The 21,692-nt window shown below is 43.0% G+C and overlaps 4 protein-coding genes across 7 annotated transcripts in view; 3 read left to right on the forward strand and 1 right to left on the reverse strand.

Moving 5' to 3' along the window:
• Positions 1-3,580, reverse strand: part of LOC110990305 (anaphase-promoting complex subunit 1-like) — a 76,217-nt gene extending 72,637 nt beyond the window's left edge. The window contains exon 1 of one of the 2 annotated variants that reach the window (XM_087139178.1): positions 3,485-3,580. The gene's annotated coding sequence lies outside the window, so the exon portion shown is untranslated. The remainder of the gene's footprint in view (positions 1-3,484) is intronic. The other variant, XM_087139190.1, reaches the window with a different exon arrangement.
• A 398-nt stretch (positions 3,581-3,978) lies between these two features.
• On the forward strand, positions 3,979-11,749 carry LOC110990304 (D-beta-hydroxybutyrate dehydrogenase, mitochondrial-like). Its single transcript, XM_087139231.1, has 4 exons — positions 3,979-4,845; positions 6,689-6,841; positions 7,770-7,937; positions 9,663-11,749. The coding sequence occupies exons 1-4, from the start codon at positions 4,338-4,340 to the stop codon at positions 10,016-10,018; spliced, it is 1,185 nt and encodes a 394-aa protein (XP_086995357.1). The 5' UTR covers positions 3,979-4,337; the 3' UTR covers positions 10,019-11,749.
• Positions 11,750-11,762: 13 nt separating this feature from the next.
• On the forward strand, positions 11,763-15,371 carry LOC147800522 (uncharacterized). Its single transcript, XM_087139238.1, has 4 exons — positions 11,763-11,921; positions 12,268-12,439; positions 12,871-13,007; positions 13,837-15,371. The coding sequence occupies exons 1-4, from the start codon at positions 11,864-11,866 to the stop codon at positions 13,968-13,970; spliced, it is 501 nt and encodes a 166-aa protein (XP_086995364.1). The 5' UTR covers positions 11,763-11,863; the 3' UTR covers positions 13,971-15,371.
• Positions 15,372-18,874: 3,503 nt separating this feature from the next.
• The window catches only part of LOC110990302 (inositol-trisphosphate 3-kinase B-like), a 51,295-nt gene continuing 48,477 nt past the window's right edge, over positions 18,875-21,692 (forward strand). Inside the window, exon 1 of one of the 3 annotated variants that reach the window (XM_087139206.1) lies at positions 18,875-19,160. The gene's annotated coding sequence lies outside the window, so the exon portion shown is untranslated. Of the gene's footprint in view, positions 19,161-19,182; positions 19,302-21,692 lie in introns of those variants that run through there. The other 2 variants (XM_087139215.1, XM_087139210.1) reach the window with 2 other exon arrangements.

A 21,692-nucleotide genomic window follows, 5' to 3' on the forward strand; every position in this document is an offset into this window, starting at 1 on the left:
AGTCCCTCCCAGCCTCAGAATCCACGATCCTATCCGCAGCAGCAAGTCCCGATCCACCTCCACAAAGCCAGCCTTGCCCTACTCCGCCACCTCATCAGTACCACTAGGTCCACCCTGGCCTCACTGGACAAGCAGATCTCCACCACCCATGACCAGCTCCAATCCAGCATTTCTGCAGCTGATGACTACAAGGTTCAGGAGCTCACCTCATCTTCCAGCAACCATGCTTTCAAGGTATCCCGCAACAATCAAGTCAATAAATTTCTCAAGATCTAAAAGCACAAGGCCCGCAGCAGTTCCAGCCCCACCCCCATCCAGGCAATGGCATCTCCTATATCCCTACGCCTACAGCCCTTGACCCCACCCATGGGATCTTCTATATCCCTACGCTTCCAACTCTCCAGCCCTATGAAATGTTCTTTATCTTCCAACAGGTACAAAACCAAGCCCCATCTCCGCTCCAAGGAATCTTTCACCAGCCACACCGTGGTCAACATGAGTCAGCCCGCCCTCTCCGCAGACGAGACCAAAGTTCTGTCAGAAGCATGAACTTTGCCCTAGTTCCCCAATCATCGCCCATTGAAGACATCATCCAGCACACCGAACCAATCCTCCGCCACCTTGACAAGTCCGCAGCTAATGAGATCCGCCTGCAGGTCCATCAAGCCCTTCGAAAACACAAGCCAACCAAACCTAACATCTCAAAGCTGGAACAGGCAGCCATCAATTCACTGCGTCAGGACAAGGCCATCCACATCCTCCACGCAATAAGGGCAATGCCACCGTCGTCATGGACAAGACAGAGTACGACCGCAAAGTGGCGGACTCCTCAACTCAGCCTTCTACCGAGAACTCCGAAAAGATCCCACACCGTCCATCGAGAGGAGGCTGCAACAAAAACTCCTCTCCCTCCAGCGCACGGGTACATCACCCAGTCCCTTTACAGATGCCACCACCATCGCCAAGGACAGACTTGCAGCAGACCCTGCCTTCAAGGACCGCACAGACCTCACTCCAGAACAGCTGCACGACCTGCTCCTCACCTGTGTCAACTCATCGAGCTTCCGCTGGCGGGACAAATTCTTCGAACAGTCAGCTGGAACCTCCATGGGATCTCCTATATCCCCGGTTCTGGCGGGCATGTTCATGGAGGAATTTGAGCAACCTGCCATCAACACATCAGACCACAGACCCAAAGTTTGGCTCCGATTTGTGGAAGACATTTTAGTCATCTGGCAGCATGGGCAGGACAACCTCCGACTCTCTCTGGAACACCTCAACGGGCTTCACAGCAGCATCCAGTTCACCATGGAACAAGATCCTAATGGCAACATTTCGTTTCTTGATGTTCAGGTGACCAGAAAGGAGGACGGCAGCCTAGCCCGCACGGTCTACCGCCAGCCCACCCATACGGAAAGATACCACCACAACACGTCCTTCCACCACCCCAAGATCAAGTCGTCTGTCAACTGGGCCCTTGTTGGCATCTGCTACAAAGAATTCCTCGGCCAAGAACTCCACCACATCTCCGCAGCACTGCAACGTAACGGCTACAAGCGAAGCCAAGTCAAGACCCATGATCCCAGATCCACGCCCGGCCAAAGGGTCTCCTATAGGCCCTACCCAAAGCCAACGAGTAAGGGCCCCTAGTTCCATCTCCCTCCCCTACTTAGGCAGTACTTCCAACCATATCGAGCGCATTCTCCACAAGCACGGTATTCGGGTTTTCCACACAGCCCCACTGCAGTTGCACAACCTGCTCACCTCGCACAAGGACCGGCAGGACCCCCAGCGCAGACCAGGGGTGTACAGAATTCCTTGCTAATGTGGCAAAGTGTACATCGGTGAGACGGGCAGGGACATCCCTACCCGAATCAACGAGCACAAAGCTCATGGCAGGAAGGGAGAGCTTGAAAAGTCGTCAATAATCAAGCACGCCCGCACTGAAGACCACCAGATCAACTGGAGCCAAGCTGAACTCATCACCAGCATCGAACAATGGTATCCCCGCCGCATCAGAGAGGCCATAGAAATCATCAAGCGTGACACAGTTCCCCAAGACATCGGCTTTAGCATTAGCGATATCTGGCGCCCATCCTCACATCCCAGTCCAATGGGTCTCCTGTACTCTATGACTCCCCAGTTAAGTTCCCTCTTTAGTTAACCTATGAGTCTTCTCTACCCTTGGCACCCAGCTGTTCACTCTCCCACTGCAAACCCCAACTGACACACTTGAGTAAGCAAACACTCACCTCAAGCAGTACCAGGATCCATCGCAGCATCCATTGTTCCCGCCTTCACTGTTCCCGCCTCAACGCTTCACCGAGCTAATCCCTACATCTGGATCCCTCTTTACACCATATAAGCTCCACTCCCAGTCCAAGAGGACGGACAGAGTACATGGTTCGAAACATCAAGTTATTCTCCGGTTCACAGACCACACATACTCAAGAAAGAGATTGATCCATGGTGTGTAACCGCATTCGTTTTACTCATATACTTCTTTCACCATGAGAAACCTTCAAGTCAATTAAATTATTACACAGAACAATTAATATTAACAGTTGAGCACAAAAACGGAGGCAACATCTAGGACAAGGACTATACAAACATTAGATATACAGGAATGAGGCAACCTTAGCGTAGGGTGCAACGTCAGACAGTTGACGTTCCGCTTCAGCGACGTAAAATTCATTACACCAGACCACCGTAACTTGTGGCTCTGTTTTGTAACTTCAGGTTTGTTTACCAATGGATGTAGCCCTACCCCATGTAATAATGGAATAGTTCAAATACGGAAGAACAAAGGAATTATACAGGGAAAGCAAAATACTGCTCGGTAAATAAAACTTCAAGCGATTCATTATGCCAATATTTTTTTGAAACTTTACTTGCTACATCAATACAGTGGTCCTTCGAATTTAAGTGCTCGTCAATAATGACGCCTAATAATCGAGTGAATTTTGATTGTTTGAGGTTTGTACCATTGGCAGCAATTTGAATGGTTTGCGTATACCTCATCTGATTTCCACAGAATATTGTAGCGGTACTAGCCTCTGACAACTGCACGGGTCGGTCTCGACCGATAGCGGTGAGCGGCCTGACCTCCACGGCCCGAGACGCAGATCCGTTTTGGCGGAAGTCTACCGCCAGGCCCGTAGCTCACCACTGCCAAAACACACTCACACACCCTCGCACCACACGGGACTAACAGACGGGGGACCACCGGGGAAGAAATGGGGGGGGGGCGGACACCAGTTTGTGCCTACCCTTTGCTTTGATGCTTTATTCTCCTATAGGCGCACAGTGCTTCACCTACGTGCGGGACTATTCACTGATCACAAAATTATAGGTGCCAGGATTTATTAACAATCACAAATCAAGCTCACACAAATTGTGAGGCTCCCCTACTGCGACTACTTAAATAAATGTAATTGACAGGACGATTAAAAAGTACACTTTATCTCTGATCAGAACCCCTCACCGCACTTGGTGGCAGCTGCAGCAGGGAGTTACTTTCCAACTCAACACGGTGACTGTCGCAGCGGGAAGAGAGCGACTCTTATATTAGCACGCGGTCGCTTATATACACGCCAGCGCGCACAACGTTGCTAAGCAACAAACGCTTGAAAGCGCACCAGTGGGCTATGCATTGCGTTACAATATCATGTAATTTGATTTAAGTCAATTTGTGCATAGCTTATTGGCTAAAAGCCACCTATTTATATTGACACATTTATATTGACATTCGCGACAAAGTTTGCTACTAGTAAATTTATTCATGACATGTGAAAAAATAATTAACGACGTGGCAGAAATATTTACAAGTGGTAGTGAAAAATATTCGTGACTAGTCGTGTATAAATTCACGACGTCGCCAAAAAAAAAAAAAAAAATCACGACTAGTTTTATGTCTCGTCAGGGCCACCATAGTATGCTTGTGTTGATGGCAAAGCTGGGTTTGCTCGTCTCCACCGTCTGGCCCTGTGTTAGTCCTGGGGCGGGAAGGGGTAGTCACAGATGGCAGGCAGGTGGGAATTTCAATGATTGGTTAATACCGTAACAATCAGGAATTTAAAGTGATACGTGCGGATGGACTTTTGTGCTGCAGTTGCCTTCTGACTGCCCTATTAGCTTTTACTTGGACTCGAAGTTATGAATAACTTTGGTAAGTCCAGGGAGTAATAAAATTTATCACTAAGTTGCGCTTTGAGGTACTTTTTTGTGTGAAGACTAAAAATAACTCGTGCTTTAGGACTTTTGCAGAAAATAGCCAGGGCAAAGTTCTGTCAAACAAAAGGTTGATAACAGGAAACCATGTAGCAAGTCTTTACTGGATGATGTCAAGGTCAATTAACCAGTCGGATGACAATGCCTCCATGCACAGTGCAGAATTTCCAAGTCGCACCATGGCAGAGCTTAAGCTTGCACTTCAAGCAGTGGCTATATTTCTCTTTTGCTCTTACACCTCTGTGCGGTTCCTTGTCCCCCTGATGGGCCAAGAATTCCTCTCACGGTGCCTTGGAACTGTCCTGTGCGGCGTCTCCTCTGTCTGCATCGCCTCCTACGCGACGCGTGGGGGCAAGATCGCCAACTTTCGGGACAAGGCAGTGCTGATCACTGGGTGCGATACGGGAATGGGTAATGCTCTGGCTCGGCGACTGGACGGGATGGGCTTCCGGGTGTTCGCTGGCTGCTTGGAGGCAGAGTATGGAGAGGGAGCAGCTGGGCTGAGGGCAGAGTGCTCTGAGAGGCTGAAGGTGATTCAGATGGACGTGACCAGTGACAAGGAAGTTGTGGAGGCTGTCACTGCTGTGGAGGAAACGTTGGCGAAGACGGGGGATGGTGAGAGGTTTTGTTTAGCTTGTCTAAGGGACTGTTGTCCAAGTTCTAGAGATGTAGTCAATGTAGTCAAACTATAGGTTTTCCGGCCAATTTTTGAAAATGTGTAAATGAATCAGTAATAGCAGCATTTGTTTTGAGCGAAATGGAACGAACATTCAAATCCCCGTTTCTATCTAACAAATAAAAATTCTGTTTCAAGGAGGCGAGGCGCAAAATTGAACGCACCTCTGCAATCCTGCATTCATCTTAATTTGAACTCAATCTATTTCACAAAGTGTGCGGCAATTTCGCGCGAAGAGTTATTTAAACGCATTACTTGTTAAGAGCTTGCGTTCGTGCACCAACCAAATTACATTCTGAGAGGTGTTTAGTTGATTGGTAAAATAGTTGAATATTCATGATTGAAACAAAACCCTTCGTGCGGTCAAAGGAAACTAACGACTATTGTAGGAAACCTATAAACACCGGCGCTGAGGAAACCTTCCTTCTTGTGCTGCGTTTCTATCACACAAACCGTATCTTTTTACAGGTTGATAACAAACATATTAGAAATGAGTAAGACTTATATTTATTATCCAAGTGGTGTCATGATTTCGTAACCTTGTATATTCTTATCAAATTGAATGTTTATTTTGCGATTTTAAATTATAGCAAATGGAAATGAATATTCAGTTCTGAAGGGTCACGGTAAAAGACAGAGTTTCAGCTAATAAGAATGCACATTTGTTGTAATTGGCAAGGAATATGTCAATACGAAATCCCAATAACGTATTTTGTTACCTCTTTAAACGCAATGCACATTCAATTATTTTATTTGAAGGATGCAGAACGAAGTCGAATGCTTCTTATTGCGAAAATGAAACCAGGTTTAAAGTCGTTTTCAAAATCTACGCTAAATTCATGTTTTTACAAATTGGATAGCGCATTTTCCGAAATTGGCCAGGAAAACCTATGTTAAAGAGGATGGGGCGAGCCTACCTCGCTTCATGCACTAGGCCATTTGCCTGTGTTTTCCGTTTGTGCTCCCCATTCAGGAGAAAAAAATACTGAATTTTATAGGTTACTCTTTGAGATCATGTACAATTTCGCCGAGCCAAGTGCCCCTTTTGAATCCATTTTCCCAAAGTACCCCTCCCCGTTAATTAGACTTTATCAAAATAGTACTACAAACTGGTGAAAAGGAAGGGTTTTTTTCATGAGATGGGCATTTTCATAATCTAAGAGAGTCGATTACGAATGGAAATCGAGGAAATGGATGTGTACTCAAAGTTAGAGCACTGATTTAGTAGCTGTGGGGCGTTCTAAAAATAGAACTGCAGGTGACGGGGAGGGGTTCTGGTATACCCCCACTGCCAACGACCCAAAGGGTATGAAAACAAGGCGATTGAAAATAGCGAAAAGGTTTGCTTCCATGAGCCTATAGCTTCCATGTGTTTGTTAACGACTGACAAGGAACACTTGACATGTACATGTACACTTGTTGAAGTTCATTTTTCATGTGGCATCGAAAGCCGACGAACTGTGCTTGTACCATAGATTGTGAACATTCAAAATTTGAAACGGTTAGTAGTGTGTGCGTTTGTAAAGGGGATCCAGGGGCACGAACCCGCTGCCCCCGGGGGTCACAGTTTCCCTGGGGCTTACATTCCCCGTAGGCACCCAACATTTGAAGTGTATTTGTGAACCTTTTTATCATTGTCATGTTTTCGAGGGACGAACAAAGTCTGCGTTAATTTTCACCGGATGATATACTGAGCTGTGTGCTTCTTTACATGGGAGGGGTCATGTGATATTCTTAACAGGAAGATAATTAATACGTCACTCTGTTTCATCTATAATACAGTGCTATGGGGTGTGGTGAACAACGCAGGCGTGCTAACGTTTGGAATGGTGGAATGGATCTGCCTCGACGCATTTAAAAAAGTGATGGAAGTTAATACATGGGGGATGGTCCGAGTTACGAAGGCGTTCCTGCCTCTCATTCGCAAAAGCAAAGGTATGTGTAGTGCAGGGTGGTGCGAAGCTCAAATGGTCGCCATCAAATTCAGCATGAAATATATTGCTAGAGTATTCAGTCCAATGTGCGTGTTTTGCCATACTATGGCCAGAGTTCAGAAGGCCTACGTAAATAGTTCACCTATACATAGGCTCGTAGAATAACTGGGAAAGGCGGGACAAGTGCTTTCGAGTCCCGTGCCTCTTCCCCTGTGTCCCGGCCCGCTTAGTGAAAATCGGAGAAATCCAGCTGCATAATTGTTTGAGACTACGGTCCGAACCAACCAGTGGCGTAAATCTGTGCCGGAAATTGCTGGAGGGGGGGGGTGAGCAAAGGTGGAGAATGTTTTGCCCGGCCATGAACATTTGAAAGGGGGGGGGGTGACGCCATATGACTCTACGGGGGCGATGTTCATGATATCAATGTATCAGATCCGTAATAGGTTCTTTTCAGAACCACACATGCTCGTAAGAGAGACACCCTTGCATGGTGCTAACGCAAACCTCAATAACTAATTTGCTACTTTCACCATGAAAAGCTCCAAAGCTCATCTGTAATACGTAACTAGAAGGCCATACATATGGCTTTTTAATTTTTTTCCTTTTTTGATTGATAGTGAACGCATTTTAGTCGATGGAAGTTTAAAAACCTCTTCACAATCCGCTTTAATCTTTGTTCACCAAAAAAAGTGGGAAGATGATACAATAGCCCCCCCCTCAAAAAGTGTTGGAGGATATATACCCCCATCCCTCGGGATTTACAACCATGAAACCAGCAAGTGCATACAACCATGAAACCAGCCAGTGCTTCCAAACGAATTAGGCCCTCAATTGCCCCCCACAGCTTATTTTGCATTTCTTATTGTTTATGTTAATTTCATTGATGTTTTCCACACGTTCTCTGTGTATATGATCGTTATTGCCCTTAGGTCGCATTGTGAACATGAGCAGTGTGCTGGGTCGATTCAGCTCGCCCTATTGTACGCCATACTGCATGACCAAGTACGCTGTCCAGGCCTTCACCGACGCACTGCGTGTTGAATTGTTCCCATGGGGCGTCAAGGCAGTCATTGTTGAACCTGGGACATTCTCGGCAGGTACGATAAAGGCCGCTAGGAGGGGCTGCAGGGTTGGGCTGATCTTGGGATAAGTGACGTTTCCAGCTCCTGGGTCGGAGAGGGGGATATATATTTTTTTCTAAAAACGACAATGCCCAAAACTGATCATGTGTAAAAGATCCTGAACTGTGTAAGAAAGAAACGTGGCGGTGCCGATTTTAAATGCTAGCTCTTTCAATTCCCCAAACCGAAGTTCATCCCACAATAGCGGGGCTGATATTTGAGTGGGTGAAGTTGGAGCAAACACAAAAGATCGTTACCCAAGCCAAATAGTGCCCACCTATTGTGTCTACCATACTTAAGATAGGCTAATGGACACGAATATCAGTTATCTGAATGGTGTTGCATGTTGCCCTCACAGTGTTAAACGCAATTCATAAGGGAGATTTAAATTCCAAAAACTCAATGTAGGTCGTTTCATAAAATTGTAGACTGGTCAAGCTTAATGATGAGAGACTTAGAGCACGGGCGTTCGAATGTCACCACTGCTTTTTTTTTTGGCTCATCAAAGACCAAAAGTGTCTTAGCCTAACGGGTAATCTCTGTTGCGTGGACAGTTTACGAAGTCCAGTTGAGGCTTGAGCGCCTCAAGTACGCCCTATCCGCTCCGAGTGGAACAAAAGAGGGCCTGTTTTTGGTACTCACCGCATTGGTGCGCCATGAAGCTCACAAGTATGTGCGCCTCTGACGCAGAACATGCCGAGTACGCGTAACTAATTCATTCTGGCATGTATGGTCTTTACACTGCACGCAGAACACGTGCAAAAAACCCGCTTGTAGCCACCTTCTTTCGCCGATTGGAGGTGCACTTCAGCTCGGGGCGGATACGGATTTGAGACTGGCCGACGCGGCGGCCAAAACTTAGGGGCCGTCTGCTTTTTTCCCTTGCAAGGTGCCCGAACCGTTTCGGTTTAAATGGATGAGCACGGAAGGGCTAGGAACCCCAAGATCACAAAAAATCCTATTTGGAAGCTGGTTACTGCGATTCATGGCAGATTTCAGACGTCTGTGCCCCTGAATGCTTGATCAAGCTGCATAAATTTTTGTTTCATTTTTTAGTTGTCAGGACCCATTTTCTATTTTGTCGGCTGCTCAAAGCTCCACGAACAAAGGGATTGAGGTTTCAAAAGTGGAGCCAATGGGCTGAAAGTTTTAATGTATCGCTACGTATGACAATATTATTAGAGACACCATAAAAAATGAGAATTGAATTATTGTAAATTGCACGAATAGTAGGCCTAAATTTTGAAAGGCCCATTTCATAATTAAAAAAAAAATTGTTCCACCCAAACATGGAACCGTGTAGAATGCATAGTCCTGTCGAAATCTATATCAGCTCGTTTTCACTGCCTTTCAATTCAAACATAAATAAAGAGGGCGATATGAAGAGCCTATTTCTTAAATCTTTTCAAGCAGATTGACGATTTTCATCCCATTCCCACTTCCCCCCCTTTACTTGGACTATCTCAATGCTATGGATCATATACCAGTACCAGTATATTTCAGTGTCCCATTTCGTCTCACAAATGGATTAGTGGGGTTATTCTAGCTCCCCTCTGTTGTCATTGTAGTTTCCATGTAAAAATGGGTTTTATATTGGGGGGACGAGGGTAAAACTGGAAGTTATGCTCTGTTAGAATCCCCCAGACAGGACTGCTCTTTGAATTACAGAACAACATTTTTTACCCCGTGAACAACTCGCAGGTACCTCTGTAATGCTGAGAGAGGGTATTCTAAATAGCGGGATGGAAAGAGTCTGGCGCTCAGCCCCTGAAGAAGTCCGACAGGCCTATGGTGAGGACCACTTCCAGAGCGTCAAGAAGGCCCTAATCATGCCCATCTTGAAGACAACTCACGGCAGCATCGTTCCTGTCATCGACGCGTATACCAGCGCCCTCACCGACGAAATCCCCAAAGACAGATATTTCCCGTCCAATGCCATGTGCAAGTGCATCGCCTGGGCCCACTACTACCTTCCGGCGTCCATCATGGATGCCGTTGCCAATCTCTACCTCGCCTTCTTCTGTGCCAAACTTCAGGGGCTCGAGACCTCTTATTAAACGACTTTACATCAGAAAGCCCATGGTAGCTAAATCGTCACTCGATTGTGCCCCATCGCGAACTTCCCTCGATTGTGGTGACCTCAAATTTCTCTCTCCAAAGTTTGAACGGAAAATAGGGAAGTCCCAAGTAAATTGCTACCAAAGCTGACCCACGCATCCTAGGGAGTCTGTTATTGCATTCTAATTTAAATGTTTTTAATTAGCAAACGGAAACACGACATCTTGTCCACTGATATATACTAAAAATATCTGCACTCGGAAATGTCTGCACTCGAACAAAATTACTATTGAACCAATCCAACGAGAGCCGCAAAAAAATTACTTCACACGTCTGTAAAGGACGAAGTGATTATGGTTGAGGGAAAGACATGGTGGATACCAACAAAAACCCCTGAATTTTGTTTTTGAACCACAGTACTAAGGGCATTTAGGTTACTCGGCTTAAATGATTTTGCCGTCAGCTTTTAAAATCCCAAAATAGTGCCATCACATTTGCACCACTAGCCCCGTTAATATGAAGGGAATAATTAAATGTTTGACCGCCCATACTTTGTAAGATGAAAATAAAACCCGAGCAGAAGAAAGGTTCATTATCACTGCTTCCAAAGCTTAGTCGTTCCTAAGACTGGCCAAACACATGTTTCCATCCTGAAATACTTTGTGTCCCCAAAATTTCCACACGTAAACTGGGCCGTTCGGGCATTTTGTTGTTCTTTTTCCTATCCATGCTTATAGACCACTGTTTGTTACTCTACACAATGATTGAAATTACTGGTTAGCAGAACATGAACAATACTTCCCCACAGAATAATCGACCTGGATTCTGTGTATTTTAAGAACGACTGACGTATCTGGGTAATTTATTTTTCAAGTGGGAGGTACATAAAACAGCTGCACATGCTATGTACAAATTCCAAGCACTGGTCTCAATTGAAAGAGAGGTATACGCACAATGAGCCAGTTCGGTATTTCACCAGGCAAGGTCATACGGGAACTAAGAACGCGCCTGCGTAGGGATCGTCTGAAATGGCAGACCTCGCACGCGCGTCTGAATGACTTCGGACGCGTTTCATTTTCGGCATGCTCAATTGAAATACTGAACTGGCTCATTTAACATGTTGGTGTGCAAGCTTGTGCTTGAAATCAACTGTTCTGGCTTGGCCAAAACGTTATTGCTCTGTTTTGGCTTTTTTAAAATTATGTTTTATTTAAAAATGGCTTGAGCAATTGTGATTGTTAAATTGTGACACAATGTAACGGGGTAGAAGTAGAAATGCGTGTACATTAAGTGTCATTGCTTGGGGGCCACTGTGGGTGCTGGCTGGTTTTTTATCATGCCATTTAAAGGGGACTTGACCAGCAGGAATGTCTTGGGTATTTACGAATGCGTCCACACGACGGTGGTACATTGAAGAAGTACCATCAAGTTAAGATTAATTTTAGATTTTTTTGTCATTTCAAGTTCATTGTTGTTCTAAACGGAGTCTTTTTTTCACTGTATACCCAGGTTCTCAATGTAGTGTGACACCTTTCGAATTAGCTTAGAATTAAAAAACAAAAACGTTAATTTCCAATTTAGGCGAACTGGCTTTCAGCTTTGGTATCCCTGCACAGTGTTTTGTGTAGACGTGATAAGACACAGGTTAGTTGTATTATACCCGGTCTCGATTTCACATTGCTGGCCAACAGGTTACAAATCGAAGTTCAACTGTCATTGTGTAAACTTAAGATCATGTGATTAGATTGGTTTCGTTTTGTCTGGTGTGTTCTGTGTCGTGGTTCTTACTGTTTAATGCGCACAACAGTTTCGCCCACCCAATTACCCACACTAATTCTTCCAAAATGGCGGCATCTCACAGTCTTCTGATCTTTACTCTTCTTGCTGTTTTGTGTGCATACGGTAAGTTCAGTAAACCCCACCCTGTTCTGTCGAAAGGCGCACAAAACTTGCAATACTTCTCTCTGGGATATCATTTTACGGGTATTTTCAACGGATGCCCACTTTGGGGTTTGGAGTCGGGGTTGACTGGGTGAGTTTCAGTTGTGTTTCCTTTTCGAATCGATTTTATTGCATAGCTCTTAGATACACCATTCTGTCGTTGGCCACTTGCGTCATAAAATTCGTCGACGCATTTCTTCTTCATTGTCCCGCGACTGTTACGTTATTTACCGTGAACGCAAAACAAGCATATCGAACGATAGGGCTGAATTCATCGATTTAATACTCTTTGATCTGTCCCTGTAAGGTCATGCCGTATATTGGGAGTGCCCGCCTTTGTTTGACGACTTATCGATCACTGCTGGATTCGACTGCCCTCTGCCCGGCCAGTCCTCAGATTTGATTTATTGCTGCGATGCGTATGAGACAGATCAGCATTGTTGCGACTACAACGCCTACTACGGCTATACTAGCTGGAGGCAAGTGCATACTCAGACGACTTTTGCAGTCTGTTTTCCCCGAGATCCAAAATGCCCACAATTACGACAAATGCAACCTTTCTGAAACTTTAATAAGAGACATTGAGGCACATGAACTGACCTGTTTTGAGGGAAAGCGGCAGAAGAGTGGAACAATTAGTGTAAGGCGGAACATTGATGGCCTGACATTTAAAAAAACTAATCAAAGAATATGTAATTTGTTAAGCTGACGAGCCTGAACATTCACAGCGGTGTAACAATTATGTCAAAATGCTCACCCAAAAAAACAGGAAAAGCTCTCTCAAGCTCAGCTGCACGCATGCATGGACAACGGGGCGTATGCATGTGTCCGTTGATACAAAGAAACACAATGTATGCATATAGCTTAACATTAACTTACCTGGGTCTCTCTGGACAAATTTTTTACACAGCCTTGGAGCCATCATGGGCGTAATTTTCGGGAGTCTTATCGGCATTTCTCTCCTGGTCACTTTCATCATCATCTGCTTTGTCTGCTCGGGTAGGAGGCAAATGCCACATACGCCCGTTGTAGTCTCTCAAGTACAGAGTAAGTATACCTATTTGCCAATCCCATCGTGTGTAGCTTGCGAAGGTAACCCTGCATACCCAATGTTTATAGGTTTAATCAAGACAGTATCAAAAACAGGCTAGTTAATGTGGCCTCGGCCATTTCGGTCCCACTCAATGAACCCGTAGCTTTCACAGTCCCAACGCCCCAACTTTGTATTGTTATTGCCAATATTACTATCGGAAACGTTGTGTGAACTTTGGTCGCTAGTTGTGGATTCTGCACTAGGCCTACGTCTTGTTCTTAAGTAAGCATTGGCTAACCTCCTGGGAGAATTTGTTTCTGGAAACGAGGAGAAAAGGGTGACTTGGGGGGGGGTGTTCACTTCCCTTTCTATCAAATGCGTTAACCCCCCCCCCAATTTAGCCTTATCCTGTGGAAAGGCCACGGAAAGTTACGCAAAGGAATTTCCGAATTTCTTCTCCCCTGCCCAACAGTTTGAAAGTTTGAAAGACTTGAGAGTTTTCAGAAAACTTTGCTCACCGCTGTGTCGACTAAAGATCGTTAATTTACTTTCATACTAGCGCGCAATAGCAATTTCTCCACGATTCCACCGAAATCTACAGAAAAGCCAACGGAGACGCCCAAGTGCCTAAGATTTTTTTTCCGAACTCCTTCCCCGTTCTTCAGGTATATATAATTTCCTGCATTCTTTCCCAAGATGACTCCCCTCGTCATGGAGAGGAACGACCTGTCGTCAAACCAGTTCAAGGGCCTGATTCAAATTGTATGGCCTGAGGAAATTGTATGGACATGAGCTTAGCAATAACATTTTAATTAACAAAGCTCTCGGCCTCTTTTCCCACAGCTGTACCGGCACCACAGCAAGGATGTGATGTACTCGTTACGGACCCACCATCCTACGGTGAAGTTGTTAGAGCACCACCCAAAGTCGGACAGTACCAGCAATTCACCAATGAACCATGCTACCCAATTAATTGATAGATGATTGGTCTGTAAGCAAGGCTTTTTTGGGGGGGGGAAACAAAATTGAAAAATATTGAGTAACCATTTATGGCGTTGATGACGCAACATCATGCTTTGGAGGAATTTACACGCTTTTGGAAGTAAGGGATAGGGACCAATATTGCCTTTTCTCATTATTAAAAAGTACTCCTTTTTAGGGGGTAAGGCATGGCCAGAATTGTGCACCCTCCCCTGGATCCGTCCTTTGTTCTATACTGGTAAGAGGTCCTAAAATCGTTGTTCTCATGACAAAGTATTTAACTGTGGACTAATGAGCACTATGAACAGCACAATGCTTCCAATGTCGCAGGTACCAGATTTAGGTTTTAAAAACTTTGTGGCCATCCCCATTCATTAAAATTCCTTTAGTAACAACATCAACATTATTTTAAGATTTCAGTCATACATGCTAACACAAAACATGCCATCACACAAATACTGTCATTTTTCTGTGTTAATGGAAAATTGGCCCTTAAAAATACTATGCTTTACCTTCTACATGTATTTTTAATGTAGTATTTGACACGCAAGTTAAAATTAACATGCCCCTGCATCTTGTATTTCTTGTCTTCATCATTTTTGTTGATACTTTAAAGTTCGAAATACATTTTATTTTCAAAGAATTATACAAAAAATGACACTATTATATACTTTCCTAAGTACATTTTCTTGTTTCTTATTTTTTCCAATCAATTTGAAGTTTGAAGCTAATGTTGTTGAATATTAAATATTACATAATATTTTAATAACAATATTTCACATGTAAGGTGCCCTGAACTTCAAAAGACTGAATGGGAAATCACGGATTAGTTTAGGCCTGGAAGTCGAAGCCTACGTATCATTGTGTACACATGTGATCACACTGACCAGCCGAGTTTCAAATTCTCTGGTTATCATGATTTATTTCAGTTATCCTCCAAATAATATCAACATTGGAAACATTTAAGGGTTCGTAAATGATGTACAATTTTGGTTTGATCTATAAAGTTGTATACACGATTGATTTTTTTATTCGTTAATATAAGTACATTTTTCTGGTTAATTTTCATTGTTATGAAGTCTATTGATGTTGATGAAACACAGGCATAAGATCAGCACGGATGGATTATTTCCCATTATATCCCTAAGTGTCATCGGCGTTTAGTCTTATATTTCGAGCATGGCCAACTGTACCACGTTAAATCATCTTTCTTGTGTATTGGGATGGCTGGTTCGAAAGCATCGTACTAATTTCACCAGCGTCTCCAGGAGGCAGTGTTGTAACTAAGTCACTTTTCTACAAGTAATGCCAAGTCAAACGTGAAGTACTCCAGTCGCTATGTAACCGTTTAGGGCAAGACACAATGAGAAGTACCAATAAAATGATGTTCAATCAGATATATTTGTTGGGGTTGTTGATTAATATGTTATAAGGATTATGTTATAAGGTTATAAGGTCCCAGTAAGATAAAAAGAGAGATAGAATTAATTACATGCCAATTTATTTACGCAAGAAATCCTCCCTCCTTACCTATACGTTTACACTAGAGGCCGCCTCTTACGTGGCTTGAAATAATCTACATGTTGTATCGCTTGTCACGTTCGGCCTGCATCTGGTCTTCCCAACATCGAACGGCGTAGCCCTGCAGGTTGTTCCCAGGTATACAGTGTTATTCCCTATTATAAGGAAATACATGCATGCGAGCAAAACAGCAATTCTCTGTAACTGGATTCACTCCAAACCACACAAATACCGAAAACAGTTTGATCAACGACCGATGATTATAATCATTTCTCGTAACCTTCGAAATTCCATCCATGAGCCTAAAGTCAGTCGTATTCTTTATCCCTAATCCGGCATCAGTGGTGCAGCTCACAGTTTAATTTAAGAAGTAAAAGGTAGAAACGGCGAAATGCTCCTGATAGTAAATGCTTGTACAAACAACACAGGAACTTAATTTCAATCCTGTTGTAGGCCCTATAATATTTGCCAGAATGATTACGATTTTTTTAAATCACAAATGCGGGGAACAATTTTTTTATTACTCAATGCGTTGCAGTGCTACACTGTGACAAGAATGTTGCATGCATTGCAAGCGTAGCCCCTTAATGAGCTCTCAGTGAAGCAACAGCTCATTTAAGAGTGACTAGGGACAGGAGTTTAGTCAACTTTAATGTTACGTATACATCCCGTCTTCGCAGATTATGAGTTTTCTAAATTAAAGCGCAGCAGGCATTGGCCTTGTCCAAGGCTGTCTCAGCGCTTTATCTCAGCGCTTTTTGTAGAAGGGAGATTCGCAAACAAACACAAGCTGGATACCCCAAAGTCACTATCTCTCTTGTTTCTGATTTCCTATGATGGTGTTTTATATAAGGCTATATTTTAAAATCAAAATTCTGCAGTATTTATTATTCTGGAAAGTTATTCGTTGCACTAACATATGCACCCAGTTTTACTGATTAACACAGAAAAGGTCAAGAATCCAATAATTCACAACTACCGTGCAATCAGTTCAGCCACTTGCATGTGCATTTGTTACTCTTTTCCGCATTGGTCCCAAGTCCAGCTGTGGGCCAATTTCATAGCGCTGCTTAAAGCGAAAAAATTGTTTAAGCGCGAAAAAACCTTGATTGACAAATCAGGTTACCAGCTTAATATTCTTGTGATGTATATTGTTTAGGAATGGTATTTACCTACCCGTATCTTTTGATTAGCATGACAATCGCACAGAGTTTGAGCTGGTAACCTTTGTTTATTAAACAAGGTTTTATTCGTGCTTAACCAAATTCCAAGCACTGAGCATACAGTGCTTATTAATATACGTTGGGTACGGGCAAACCGTTATATACAAATTCCATGCTTAAAGCAGCTCCATATCATTCTGCAGAACGTTATCTTCTTTTAACATTAAAAAACGGCTTCGTTTCAAGGCAGAAAGAAAAGGCATCTGAATGATTCCTTTGGTAGCCCGTTTCAAGTAGAAAGCTCGTCTGACTTATAGATGAGATAAAAGTTGACACGGAAAAGCTTTTGTCACACATAAATCAATGCCTCTTCACCAATTGATCGTTTTTGCATTGATGATCTTTTTTCACCGTCCCGATTTCCGAGGCCATTGTAATTTGCCACTCCGCACTCTTAGTCACTGCAAAGGGGAAGGGCTCTTTTTTGGGGTGGGGTTGGTGCAATATAATCGAAAGAAGAAAGGTGAGTCAATTAGGAGGTATATTCAGATAAATTGGTGATTTTTATCCCTTTTACTCCTCCTTTTTGTTTCTGTTCTGTTCATTTTTCCTTTTCCAAGGACTAGCAAGTTCACCCCCCCCTTAGCGACGGCCTGTAAGCATCCCCTTATAAATACCAAAGGCGTAAATCTGTGCCAGTAATTGGGGGAATGGGGATTTGTGAGGGTGGAAATTTGAAAAGCGGGGCGGGGGGACACTTATGCCACTATATAGGAGGAGATATTCACGATACAGATGTTCACATAACAATCATGCAGAATTTTCACCATATTGGCATATTTATGGCTTTTTCAAAATTGTATTTCTTGTTTGAGTGATATTGAATACATTTTAGTCTTTGGGAAGTCCGATAAATTCTTCACAGTCAGCTTCCTTTTTTGGGGGGGGGTCACTACGAAAAGGTGTGGGGATATGATTCAATAGACCCACTCTCAAACAGTGGGTTGATATGTACACCCCAATCTGATTAAAGATTTTGAAAACTGAACTTGGGGCCATGAGCACCACATACCATCAGCCAGTATTGGCTGAGAGTTAATGTAATAATTATTCAAATGTCATTCACCTATTTTTACAATTAGTTCCTTATTGGGGACAGAACCTTTTTTTTATCGAAATCGTTAAACAGGGCAAAATTTCCCACGGCATCTTTTACCGGATCAATCTCAAAGTTTTGTTGTCAACTCCCCTAGGTGTTTTTTGCCAAAAATGTCACTCACTTGTTTTGGAAAAACAGTTTCAGACATTCATCATCACACTTGTATTATATATATTTTGGTAATTCTTACTCTCATACTTCGACATTTTTGCTTCAATCATTAAAACAATAACGATGACCACGATGACAACAACATCAACAAAACAACTTCTTCAATTGTGTTCGTCAGTTCATAAACTTACCTCTACAACGTCGGGAAGTCTTCCTTCTAAGCACATCAAACATTTAGTCATCGTTTTTAGAGGATACTGCCGGAAAATGTGTAATTTTCCAACAATTCCGACAACTGAAACATGGCAACAGGAATGATTTGTAGTAGCACAATCGTAAAGGTAAGGATTGCCTTTTTCACCTGCATCGATCTTCCTGTTGTCGACATAAACTGAGCCGTCATAACCCGCACTCGAAGGGTGCACCCTTGTATTTAGGCCAGAAATATGTCCGCCGAACTCATTAATACAAGTTATACACTCAAATATTCCACGGAACTGGGGAATTGAATAAATGTGAGACTGAACCTCTGGGCCGGACTCAAGGCTTCCAATTCTGAGCAATTTGGATGCAATTGAGTCCGAAAGTGACACTATTTGAGTCATTTTGCAGAGGGATGGTATTTCAAAATGGCAGCATTTCTGGACAGGGATATTTTCTTCATTTTAGGGGTGGTCTGCTTCTGGTGAAAATTTCTCAAAAATCCATTGGTCAACTCCCCAAAAATTTAAAGGAAAATGAAAGGGAACATGTGGAACATCATTTTTCTGTGCAGCCTGAACACCTGTGAGAGTTGTTAATATTTGTAAAATATTTGGGAAGTATGGGGATTTATCACTGCTTTCTATGGGAATTTATTCGTAGTGAACATCCGAGGACATAAACTTCTTTATTAAAACTATAGCGCCCTCATCTTAACAGGTGGTCGTATGCGCATACAATGCATGATGCAGTGGGGCCGGGCGCGTTCATCGTGTACCGGAAGTGAAAAATGAATCATGACGTCCATGTACTCTGAAGTGCGGGGCATATTCTATCAAATGCTTCACTCGATTATCATTCACAACCCATTGTGACGGAGGCGAAATATTTCGCAGGACCAGTTTTTTCGTGATCGATGGTTGTTCGGCTTATCGCTCAGGAATCGACTGTATTGAGGAAGTCAAGTTGAACGTGAACATGGTGAATTCGCTTGCGACAGTATTATTACGCTTCTTGTGTGCATAGTGCAAGTAAGTATGGTACCCCTTCCCGACAGTAATTAACCATGTTTTAACCACATGCACAGAGTGAGGGCGAGTTTTATTGTTACGGGCACGTCATGTACGATTTCGTTGGTCGTGTTCCAGAGTAATTGAATTCGAGCTTTGCAGGTGAGTTTTTCATAGCAATGAGGAAACTGACTGTCAGTGTCATCTCCTGAATGTAATAATACGGTGGCATTGCTGGGTTGGGAAGAGAATTGTAACATGGTCATGGATCACCAGTCCCAGCATGGAGGTTTTGTCCGAGTAACTGGGATTCCAGCCTAGGCCTACTAATGAATCGCCCTTTTTTAATTTGATTTCGACATGGTCGGGTGACTAATCTCCCGATTGTATCGAAATGTTAAAAAAAGCTGTTTGTAAAGTCCAAGTTACTAGGACCTACGTGTACATGTACATATATGCTCAGACTAGCATGACTAGTCACAGATTAGCTGTACTGATCTGTCATGTCCATGAACATGACAGTTCAGAACATGACAGTAAATTTTATTTTATGCATTCATGCATACATGTAGCCAGTAGGCCTACACGTACATGTACACTGTACAAAAGTACCGGTATGTACATTTACATTTCATAGTTCCTCAGCATTACATCCAAACTTATTGCTGAGTCTAACAGTAGAGGTACATACAGTATACCTGTATGTACAAGTAGACGTTATCAAGCTGAGTCTGATGGTGATGGTGAAGGTACTGTGCCGTAAACATAATGTCACATGAATTTATTACAAGTACATTCTGTATACAATGTACATATTTATGTATGTAAAATTTAACATGTAAGTGTGTACTCCTGTGAGAGGTTTACATGGAAAGTGATAGCTTGTAAGTCAAATTCTGTTGGGGAAAGTGTTCCATATATACAGACGCTGCTTGACACCCTGTGCACAAACCCTATGAGACTGGCCTGAAAAATTGGAAGTAATTTCTAAGTAAACGACTTGGTATTTTCCCTGCTAAATTGAACTTTTCTGGACATGTTTTTGCTTTCTGATGGGTAATAGTTCAATGTAAGAAAAAAAATACTGGCGTCCATTTATATAGAACTCTTTCCTTAGCTGGTACATGTAAAATACTGCAGCATTTACCATACATACTTAGAAAACAGGGAAAGGGTACCATACAGACAACACTTGATGCCCCAGTGCACAAACCTACCAGTGTGAGACTTGCCTGAAAAAAAATAGGCCGAAGTGTTTTCTAAGTAAATGCTTCAGAATTTTCTCAGCTAAATTTCACTTTTTGGGACATGTTATCACTTTCAGATGGCTAATATTATCCCTAACAGTACCAGGCGTTGTTTGGCTCAGAGTACTCATTACTACAAAATACTAAGTAACACTCTGAGCTTGAAGGACCTAGCGCTACAGATTACTATTTCTGGCTAGGTTTATTCCATTGTTATTCGTACAGAGAACAATGAAACTATGCATTCATAGTGCCACAGCATTGTATGGTACACTGTCTCCTCTATTGTGTTTTATGGCTTCAGAGAATAATGATGTCATGTCCTCTTACAAGCGACAGGGCTGAGTACTACATTTTACTACTGAGTAGTACATGTACTTTGTAGCATTCGGGACTGTTAGGGTTAAAGATTTAGTGTTTTCTGTATGTGAAGCTCTTTCTCAGACGGGTATCATTGTGCAGGCGCGGCATACATACGGTACGGTAGTGTGGACCTCTGCACAAAAGTAGTCCACATAATGTAGGGTGCGATGGCATTGTGTGGACTTGCACACGTCCACACAATGTTTTCCCCTCTCTGAAAAACAGTTTTAGAGGCATTTTGGGGTCAAAGTTATCTGTGGCAAAATGAAGAGGAAGAGTCCGAGAAATCATCAAAAATCCAGGTTGAAGGTGTACATGTATGTGTGGGGGGGGGTGCTAAATGATATCCGAATTCTTTCAGTGTACAATATGAAGTCAAGAGTTTCATACATTGTACATGTGCCTGTACTTGATAGCACTTGATACCCTGTTCACAATCCTTATGAGACTGATTGGAAAAAGAGTTTCTAAGTGAATGTTTTGATGGTAAGAGTTAATGAAGTGAATGTTTTAATGGTAAGAATTAATGTTAAGAATTAGGATTCCTGAGCTGATTTTTTCCCAGCAGTGAATGGTATTAGCTGTCTGAAAGTGATAAAATGTCCTGAAAAGTCCAATTGAGCAGTGAAAATGCCTGCATCCTCTTTTCCATTTAGATTTTTTCAGACCAGTCTTATACATGTACATGTAGGTGCACAGGGCGCCAAGTGGCCTCTGTATGGAATTTTTTCGGTTTAAGATTATTTTCCCCCGCTTAATTTGACTGTTTAGGCTGTGTGATCACTTTGGATTATGGCTGATATCATTGCAAGGAAATATTAGTCAAACCAGTGTATGGAATTCTCATTTTGCACATGAGCGTAGAGTAGATTTCTCCATGTGTATGTGTGCATGTACATTGTAACTTGAGTAACTCTGGTGTCATTTTTTAATTGAGTTAGCG

Source organism: Acanthaster planci, linkage group LG01 (genome assembly GCF_054643075.1).
Source record: "Acanthaster planci isolate LZ-2023a linkage group LG01, COTS_SCS, whole genome shotgun sequence".
Lineage (NCBI taxonomy): Eukaryota > Metazoa > Echinodermata > Asteroidea > Valvatida > Acanthasteridae > Acanthaster > Acanthaster planci.

Excerpts from the sequence above, each read along its gene's own strand:
- LOC110990304 (XM_087139231.1), top strand. The coding sequence starts at position 4,338 with ATGATGTCAAGGTCAATTAACCAGTCGGATGACAATGCCTCCATGCAC. Across the intron at positions 4,846-6,688 it reads GTTGGCGAAGACGGGGGATG|TGCTATGGGGTGTGGTGAAC; the intron begins GTGAGAGGTTTT and ends TCTATAATACAG. Across the intron at positions 7,938-9,662 it reads ACCTGGGACATTCTCGGCAG|GTACCTCTGTAATGCTGAGA; the intron begins GTACGATAAAGG and ends AACAACTCGCAG.
- LOC147800522 (XM_087139238.1), top strand. The coding sequence starts at position 11,864 with ATGGCGGCATCTCACAGTCTTCTGATCTTTACTCTTCTTGCTGTTTTG. Across the intron at positions 11,922-12,267 it reads TGCTGTTTTGTGTGCATACG|GTCATGCCGTATATTGGGAG; the intron begins GTAAGTTCAGTA and ends TGTCCCTGTAAG. Across the intron at positions 13,008-13,836 it reads TGTAGTCTCTCAAGTACAGA|CTGTACCGGCACCACAGCAA; the intron begins GTAAGTATACCT and ends CTTTTCCCACAG.